The sequence below is a fragment of the Salmo salar genome, chromosome ssa05, assembly GCF_905237065.1.
Source record: "Salmo salar chromosome ssa05, Ssal_v3.1, whole genome shotgun sequence".
NCBI classification, from domain to species: domain Eukaryota; kingdom Metazoa; phylum Chordata; class Actinopteri; order Salmoniformes; family Salmonidae; genus Salmo; species Salmo salar.
In genome coordinates, this window is record NC_059446.1 from 15,753,433 (window position 1) to 15,763,432 (window position 10,000).

The window sequence follows — 10,000 nt, forward strand, 5'->3', positions numbered from 1 at the left end:
CTGGCCATGCCTGGTATAGCTGGTTAACAGGGAGTCTTTCACCAAGCCGCCTGTATTGCTGGCCATGCCTGGTATAGCTGGTTAACAGGGAGTCTTTCACCAAGCCGCCTGTATTGCTGGCCATGCCTGGTATAGCTGGTTAACAGGGAGTCTTTCACCAAGCCGCCTGTATTGCTGGCCATGCCTGGTATAGCTGGTTAACAGGGAGTCTTTCACCAAGCCGCCTGTATTGCTGGCCATGTCTGGTATAGCTGGTTAACAGGGAGTCTTTCACCAAGCCGCCTGTATTGCTGGCCATGCCTGGTATAGCTGGTTAACAGGGAGTCTTTCACCAAGCCGCCTGTATTGCTGGCCATGCCTGGTATAGCTGGTTAACAGGGAGTCTTTCACCAAGCCGCCTGTATTGCTGGCCATGCCTGGTATAGCTGGTTAACAGGGAGTCTTTCACCAAGCCGCCTGTATTGCTGGCCATGTCTGGTATAGCTGGTTAACAGGGAGTCTTTCACCAAGCCGCCTGTATTGCTGGCCATGCCTGGTATAGCTGGTTAACAGGGAGTCTTTCACCAAACCGCCTGTATTGCTGGCCATGCCTGGTATAGCTGGTTAACAGGGAGTCTTTCACCAAGCCGCCTGTATTGCTGGCCATGCCTGGTATAGCTGGTTAACAGGGAGTCTTTCACCAAGCCGCCTGTATTGCTGGCCATGCCTGGTATAGCTGGTTAACAGGGAGTCTTTCACCAAACCGCCTGTATTGCTGGCCATGCCTGGTATAGCTGGTTAACAGGGAGTCTTTCACCAAGCCGCCTGTATTGCTGGCCATGCCTGGTATAGCTGGTTAACAGGGAGTCTTTCACCAAGCCGCCTGTATTGCTGGCCATGCCTGGTATAGCTGGTTAACAGGGAGTCTTTCACCAAACCGCCTGTATTGCTGGCCATGCCTGCTATTTGGAAAGTCTGAGCCTTGGTGGAAAAGTGGGTACAGTGACCTGAAGGACATCTATCGTTCAGCTAAATGGCAAAACAAAAGCAAGGAGCATGTAATTGCCCACATCAGATTCAAGCTTCTGGGAAAAAGCCGCAGGGATCACGTCCAAGGTCTTCATATTCCAATTGTGCAACACAACCAGAAAGTAAGAAGAAACAGGGATGTTCTCAAGGGGCTTACCAACACCACTGCGTTTTTTGGGCCTGAAATAATTGTTTTTTAATAAAGGACACGACTCACTACACAAATGTTGCAGCAGCCTAGACTACACCTAAACATTAGAGATCTGACATGCTGTGTGGGATCATAACGAGACCATTTTTCAGTCTGATCGACTGTAGGCTACTAATAAGAGCAGCTGCATACAGCCTATGTGCCCTGTCCATCTGGTCAGGGTAAACTAATGGTAACGTTATGTATTTATAGTCCATCTGGTCAGGGTAAACTAATGGTAACATTATGTATTTATAGTCCATCTGGTCAGGGTAAACTAATGGTAACGTTATGTATTTATAGTCCATCTGGTCAGGGTAAACTAATGGTAACGTTATGTATTTATAGTCCATCTGGTCAGGGTAAACTAATGGTAACATTATATATTTATAGTCCATTTGTGTGTCAGGAGAAAATGTGAAGGTGTTCAAATTTGGATTACATTCAAAATCGGGTTGGCTAGGCTGCCTATACGTTTTCAATGCAAAATGATTAACTGGAATTCATCAATCAACATAATAGTGATGACAGATGTGAGTACATGTTTTATAAGCACTACAGTTGCATAGGTCTGCGTGATGCCAACATGCATAAAGCTCAGCCCTGTGAGTTCTGTTGTCTACCAGTTGTTGTCTCTGTGTCTGGGTAGAGGAAATCCTCCTCCTAATCCAGTCTAAATATAATTCATATGAACAGGGCCAGGAGTTTTTTAAAACCATGTGACCTGATTAGGAAAGACTGGTCGCATCATAGCCCTTATAAAACCTTTTTACAAATGATTAATCACTATATCATTATAGTGTCCAGAGTTTTTTCAAGGTTAGGTTAACAGATAAGGAAAAACTCCGGGCCCCACTACTCTGGGACCTATTGTGCCACCAGTCAGCTTGCAGTTGTCAGATATGGTCAGGTATGTGGATGATCAGAGCTTCATTCAGGAACGTTTCTTGGGCTACTTTGATGTGTCAAGTGGGTGAGATGCGCCGTCTGTATTTGACTTTATGAAGAAACGTGTTGTTCAAACCTACGATGATGCAGCTGTAATGGAATGTTTCTGCTATTTGTATTTACAGCTAAGTCCCCTCCTGTTCCCTGGTTAAGAGGTGATGACCACTCCACTCCACTACTGTTGTCTACTCTCTCCTGACATGAACTGAAGCCACGTCTCATGTGCCTGCTCTTCCACTGGCACATTGAATGTTTCCTCTCCAAGCTCTCTGAGTGTACCTGTCTATTTTCTCTCATTACTGTATGTAGTCAATCACAAACACAATCACATTATTACACATCAGAGATTTTACTCCTTGCTTGGACTAACTCATTCTTAGTTATTTTGTCTAACTGTGTCATGTGTTATGTTATTGTTTTTTGCCTTCCCAGTCAAATCCTGTCCTGCACTGAAGTCAAGCCTCTGAACACCTCAACTCCTGCCTCATACCCTCATTCAATCACTGCTGTGATCCCTTCCCAACACTGTGTAAGTAGCCCTCTCATTCCCCATAATATTGTACTATACATGTCTTTATTAAATCCTTTAGGTTAAATCATTTCTCTTTGAAACACACTTTTACGTCTCCGTGTGTTCTGCGCCTATACTTTGGGTCTCCCATCCTTCTCAATTTTTCAAGTCACCAGCCTCCACTGGTATGTGTGTGTGTGTGTGTGTGTGTGTGTGTGTGTGTGTGTGTGTGTGTGTGTGTGTGTGTGTGTGTGTGTGTGTGTGTGTGTGTGTGTGTGTGTGTGTGTGTGTGTGTGTGTTAGAGCGTTACTGCTCCACTTATTGGCATTTCCTTGCTGTGCATGTTACAGCGTCAACCATCTCTACCACAGGCCTGGGACCTGTCCTAGTGAATTAGTGCTGATCAGACATCAATACCGCATGGTGCTCTCTCTCTGGGGATCTGATCTGGGATCAGGGTTAGAGAGCAGAGCTCAGCTCAGCTGGAGAAACACAACTACAGCAGAGAACAGAGAAGAGGGGAGGGGCAGCTCTTTGTCTCTGCAAGCAAGACCAGAGGAGACGGGTGTGTGAGCGGTGTGCTGCAGTACGCCTTCCTCTGAGGCTCTTTGTGTGTGTGTGTGTGTGTGTGTGTGTGTGTGTGTGTGTGTGTGTGTGTGTGTGTGTGTGTGTGTGTGTGTGTGTGTGTGTGTGTGTGTGTGTGTGTGTGTGTGTACTTAGTATTCCCAGTGCTAACACACCAAGGTATTGTACATATTGTAATTGAACCACAGCAGTCTTTGTGTTCAGCATGATAAGGATGAAGTTAATAAACCTACTTTTCTCTCTCCAGCTTCGGTTCACACTAGGGACAGCACTGTATGTGGTAGGCGATATGGTGCTTCTGGTCTCAGCTAGTCAACATGTACTGGAGGGTACCCGTATGAAGTAGAGATTTAATACACTCTGGTACTGGTCTCACCTGGTATTAAGTGCATTTAAGTATTGTGTCACTAGTCTCACCTGGTGTGTAGTGTGTATTCGGTGTGTGGAGAGTTTGTAGGAATGGGTACTAGTTTCTCAGTGTGTTTTCAATGTGTACAAGTTATTTTTTTATATATAAATGGGACTAGTTTCTCAACTGGTCTGTAGTGTGTATTCAGTGTGTTTAACTGGGACTAGTTTCTCAACTGGTCTGTAGCGTGTATTCAGTGTGTTTAACTGGGACTAGTTTCTCAACTGGTCTGCAGTGTGTATTCAGTGTGTTTAACTGGGACTAGTTTCTCACCTGGTTTCCAGTGGGACATTACTATTCAGTACCCAGCTGTCCTGTAGCTGTACAGACTCTGGTGAGGTGGGCCCATCCCCTGGTACTGGAGGGGGGGCATGGATGGGGTTTCTACCCCCTCTCAGGGTGTTCCTGTTCAGGCTGTTGGCTGAGGAGTGGTGGTGGTGATGGGAAAGGGTCTGGTGGTTGTGAGGGGGAGGCAGGGGGGGTCGCAGGGTGGACCCACCGAGGTGGTTAGGAGCTCCTGGACAGAGAGAGGGAGAGAAAAAAAACAAGGGTTATTCAGAAAGAAGACAGGAATGGCAAGAGAGAGAGAAGTAGTGATAGTAAGAAATACCAGTAACATGTTATTTTACTGGCTCTCTGCTCTCCTTCCTTCACTCAAACAAAAATACAACGATTAAAAAGTCATTACATTATTTGAACTTTCTGGGCACAAATGATGTGCCTTGGTAAACATTTTTTGGAATGAAATGGAAATTTCAGCTGAACGAGAATTAATGTCCTTGGCTTCTGAAATGTACCTGTTTTTGCTATGAAATATCAGAATGACGGCATGGTTGTAGTCATCTGAACTGCAGGACTAACACACCATGCTTTAATATCTCCCTGCTGTACACTTCTGAAGACTGGCAATACTCTCCTTTATTTAGATTATGTTACTCTCTGTCTGCCAACTCAAAGGTTCGGTGTGTGTGTGTATGTGTATGTGTGTGGGTGTGTGTGTTGTGTGTATGTGTGTGTGTGTGTGTGTGTGTAGATGGGGTTTCATAGTCATGCATATAATTTCCAAAACATTGTATTTTTTTCCTCCTCCCATCTCATCCCTCCATTTCATCTACTCTTATCCCTTTTCATCAGTCCTTTTCTATCTCGTTCTACACCCCTGCATCGGTCAGTCAATGTTAATAGCTGTGAACTTGTGATATATGCTACTATTTACATTTCAAACAGACACACACCCGCCATCTGTATAAATTCTCGTATTTACATTCGCAAACCACACTGCCTTTCCCTATCAAATCTACCCATAAAAATGCATAGCATTTTTCAAAGCTCTCTTTCTTTCGATTAATATTTAAAAAACAAATATTCATTCAAATTCTACTGAACTTTCAATAGCAAAAGAAATTCCAGTTTTTGAAAGCAAGCTTGTGGTTTCTGAGTTCACGTTTCCAAGTAGACAGTGTCCTGATGGTTGTGGTTTAGTGTGGTTGAGTTACTCTCTGCTACCACACGACAAGCGGTACCGGAGCGCCAAGTCTACGTTCAAAAGGCTTGTCTACAGCTTCTACCCCCAAGCCATAAGTCTGCTAAACAGTTAATCAAATGGCTACCCAGACTATTTGCATTGACCCTCTTTTTTACATTGCTGCTAGTCGCTGTTTATTATCTATTCATAGTCACTTTACCCCTACCTACATGTACATATGACCTCAATTACCTGGACTAACCTGTACCCCCGCACATTGACTCGGTACCGGTACCCCCTGTATATAGCCTTGTTACTGTTATTTTATTGTGTTACTTTTTTTACTTCAGTTAATTTAGCAAATATTTTCTTACTCTGCATTGTTGGTTAACGGCATTTAAGTAAGCATTTCACGGTAAGATCTACACCTGTGGACACCGCTTGTTGTGCGGTAGCAGAGAGAACAGTATGACTAGGGTGGCTGGAGTCTTTGACCACTTTTAGGGCCTTCCTCTGACACCGCCTGCTATATAGGTCCTGGATGGCAGGAAGCTTGGCCCCAGTGATGTACTGGGCTGTATTCTACAGCGATGGTATTCCTGTTAGTCTGCTGGAGAGCTACACCAAAGCCTTATTTATACAGCGATGCTAGCCTGTTAGCCTGCTGGAGAGCTACACCAAAGCATTATTTATACAGCGATGCTAGCCTGTTAGCCTGCTAGAGAGCTACACCAAAGCATTATTTATACAGCGATGCTAGCCTGTTAGCCTGCTAGAGAGCTACACCAAAGCATTATTTATACAGCGATGCTAACCTGTTAGCCTGCTAGAGAGCTACACCAAAGCATTATTTATAAGTGATGCTAGCCTGTTAGCCTGCTAGAGAGCTACACCAAAGCATTATTTATAAGTGATGCTAGCCTGTTAGCCTGCTGGAGAGCTACACCAAAGCATTATCTATACAGCGATGCTAGCCTGTTAGCCTGCTGGAGAGCAACACCAAAGCATTATTTATACAACGATGCTAGCCTGTTAGCCTGCTGGAGAGCTACACCAAAGCATTAGGCTGGGGTACATATGCAGACACCAGCAGAATGAGGCAGGGGCTCTTCATGGCACATTAACTTCGCATTGTATGTGTGTGTGTATGTGACAGAGTGTCTTTGTCTGTGTACGTGTGAATCGGTGTGTGTGTGTGTCAGTGTGTGTGTTAGGCCCATGGCAGTAATAACCATAGGAAGCAGTTTGTTTTCCAGGCTCTGGAAGGGTACACTGTTTATTGACATTTTCTCTGGTTCAACACAATGAGTCGCCTGGCGGGGTGTGTGTGTGTATGTGTGTGTGTGTGTGTGTGTGTGTGTGTGTGTGTGTGTGTGTGTGTGTGTGTGTGTGTGTGTGTGTGTGTGTGTGTGTGTGTGTGTGTGTGTGTGTGTGTGTGTGTGTGTGTGTGTGTGTGTGTGTGTGAAGGCTAAAAGCTCTAGTTCAGCAGTTTAAAATAAATCAGCATAGGGCTCAACTCAGTGGAGTTCTCTCTCTCGCTCTCTCCCTCTGTCTCTCTAGTTCTATCTTTCTCTCTGTCTTCCTTCTGTTGTAAATGTACAGCTTCTGAGGGAGGTAACTGTTTAACTCCCACTAATCTCCACAGAAACCACTGCTCACTTGCTTTGTCACAACAACAGTGATTAAACATTCATCCCAGCAGAGAAATTAAGTTGTGTATTCCCTTCCTGGCAAGGAGCTAGTGACCCTCACGCTAAAAATAGGTATCGCTCCTTATGCATAATGAATGGGCCGCAGAGCCACAGCGCTAACGCTAGCTCTTTCTAGGAGCGATCAGACACGCTCCATTTGGCCTGAGAATCTTCTCTCTCTCTGAGAATGTGTGTCTGAGAACGTTCGGAGCAGGTGCTCTGAGCCGGACCCAATTCCAAACCCTGAACCACATTTGGTTTTCCATTTCCACTTGCTAAACAGAAATACAAGTGTGTAAATGCATGTGTGTGTTCTTGTGTGTGTGTGTAACCATGAGCATGTGTGTGTGTGTGTCATGTAGAGTGGACGCTGAGCAGGAAATGAGAATGGCCAAGCCATGCAGAAACTAACAACAGAGATAATCCCCAGGAAGTCACAGACTGGGTGTGTGTGTGTGTGTGTGTGTGTGTGTGTGTGTGTGTGTGTGTGTGTGTCTGTCTGTCTGTCTGTCTGTCTGTCTGTCTGTCTGTCTGTCTGTCTGTCTGTCTGTCTGTCTGTCTCTGTGTCTGTGTGTGTGTGTGTGTGAGGGAGAAGGTGTATGTCTGTGTGCTTCTGTGTGTTTATGCTTGTTTGTGTCTACGGTCGCTGGGTGTGTGTGTGTGTGTGTGTGTGTGTGTGTGTGTGTGTGTGTGTGTGTGTGTGTGTGTGTGTGTGTGTGTGTGTGTACCAGAGGCTGGTGGGAGGAGCTATAGGAGAACAGGCTCATTGTAATGGCTGGAATGGAATTAATACCATTTGAGCCTGTAACCTATAGCTCCTCCCAACAGCCTCCTCTGGTGTGTACATATGCTGTGTGTCTCTCTCTCTTCCCCAAGCTCTCTATTATGTTACAGTGCCATAGTACAGTGCATTCATAAAGTACTCAGATCCCTTGACTTTTCCCACATTTTGTTACGTTTTAGCCTCATTCTAAAATTGATTAAATACTTTTTTCCCTCATCAATCTACACACAATCCTCCAAAATGACAAAGTAAAAACAGGTTTTTAGAAATGTTAGCAAATTTATTTAAAAAACAACTGAAATATCAGATTTACATAAGTATTCAGACCCTTTACTTAGTACTTTGTTGAGGCACCTTTGGCAGCGATTACAGCCTTGAGTCTTTTTGGGTAATGACGCTACAAGCTTGGCACACCTATATTCAAGCTCTGTCAGGTTGGATGGGGAGTGTCGCTGCACAGCTATTTTCAGGTCTCTCCAGAGATGTTCGATCAGGTTCAAGTCCGGGCTCTGGCTGGGCCACTCAAGGACATTCAGAGACTTGTCCCGAAGCCGCTCCTGCGTTGTCTTGGCTGTGTGATTAGGGTCGTTGTCCTGTTGGAAGGTGAACCTTTGCCACAGTCGGAGGTCCTGAGGACTCTGGAGCAAAAACATCCCCACAGCATGATGCTACCACCACCATGCTTCACCATAGGGATGGTGCCAGGTTTCCTCCAGGCATGAGGCTTTCAGGCCAAAGAGTTCAATATTGGTTTCAAGTACTTTCTGAATGCACTGTACTATGGCAGAGAATCTTGTTTCTCATGGTCTGAGAGTCCTTTAGGTGCCTTTTGGCAAACTCCAAGCAGGCTGTCATGTGCCTTTTACTGAGTATTGGCTTCCATCTGGCCACCCTACCATAAAGGCCTGATTGGTGGATTGCTGCAGAGATGGTTGTCCTTCTGGAAGTTTCTATCTCCACAGAGGAACACTGGAGCTCTGTCAGAGTGACCACCGGGTTTTTGGTCACCTCCCTGACCAAGGCCCTTCTCCCCAGATTGCTCAGTTCGGCCGGGCGGCCAGCTCTAGGAAGAGTCTTGGTGGTTCCAAACTTCTTTCATTTAAAAATGATAGAGGACACTGTGTTCTTGGGGACCTTCAATGCTGTAGACATTTTTTGTTACCCTTCCCCAGATCTGTGCCTTGATACAATCCTGTCACGGAGCACTACAGACAATTCTTTCGACCTCATGGCTTGGTTTTTGCTCTGACAGGCAGTCAACTGTGGGAACTTATACAGACAGGTGTGTGCCTTTCGAAATCATGTCCAATCAATTGAATTTACCACAGGTGGACTCCAATCAAGTTGTAGAAACATCTCAAGGATGATCAATGGAAACAGGATGCACCTGAGCTCAATTTCAAGGCTCAGAGCAAAGGATTATTTTTAGTATTTTCTACAATGTAGAATAATAGTGAAGATATCAAAACTATGAAATAACACATATGGAATCATGTAGTAACCAAAAAAGTGATAGTCCCACTAAGCGCAAACCAGATGGGATGGTGTATTGCTGCAGAATGCTGTGTTAGCTATGCTGGTTAAGTGTGCCTTGAATTCTAAATAAATCACTGACAGTGTCACCAGCAAAGCACCCCCACACCATCACACCTCCTCCTCCATGCTTCACGGTGGGAATTACTCATTTGGAGATCATCCATTCATCTACTCTGCGTCTCACAAAGACACGGCGGTTGGAACCAAAAATCACAAATTTTGACTCATCAGACCAAAAGACAGATTTCCACCAGTCTAATGTCCATTGCTTGTGTTTCTTGGCCCAAGCAAGTCTCTTCTTCTTATTGGTGTTCTTTTGTAGTGATTCCTTTGAGCAATTCGACCATGAAGGCATGATTCACGCAGTCTCCTCTGAACAGTTAATGTTAAGATGTGTCTAATAGTTTAACTCTGTGAAGAATTTATTTGGACTGCAATTTCTGAGCCTGGCAACGCTAATGAACATATCCTCTGCAGCAGAGGTAACTCTGGGTCTTCCTGTCCTGTGGCGGCCCTCGTGACAGACAGTTTCATCATAGCGCTTGAAGCAACTTTCAAAGTTCTTGACATTTTCCGTATTGACTGACCTTCAAGTCTTAAAGTAAAGATGGACTGTTGTTTCTCTTTGCTTATTTGAGCTGTTCTTGCCATAATATGGACTTGGTCTTTTAACAAATAGGGCTATCTTCTGTATACCACCCCTACCTTGTCACAACACAACTGATTGGCTCAAATGCATTAAGAAGGAAAGAAATTCCATAAATTAACTTTTAACAAGGTACACCTGTTAATTGAACTGCATTTCAGGTGACAACCTCATGAAGCTGGTTGAGAGAATGCCAAGAGTGTGTAAAGCTGTCATCAAGGCGAAGG

At 44.8% G+C, this 10,000-nt stretch overlaps 1 protein-coding gene across 1 annotated transcript in view; it reads right to left on the reverse strand.

The window, feature by feature from the left end:
- Window positions 1-10,000, reverse strand: part of LOC106604330 (teneurin-2) — a 299,583-nt gene that overhangs the window by 179,734 nt on the left and 109,849 nt on the right. Inside the window, exon 2 of the mRNA XM_045717935.1 lies at window positions 3,925-4,168. Within this exon, the coding sequence (XP_045573891.1) occupies window positions 3,925-4,168 (244 nt within the window). The remainder of the gene's footprint in view (window positions 1-3,924; window positions 4,169-10,000) is intronic.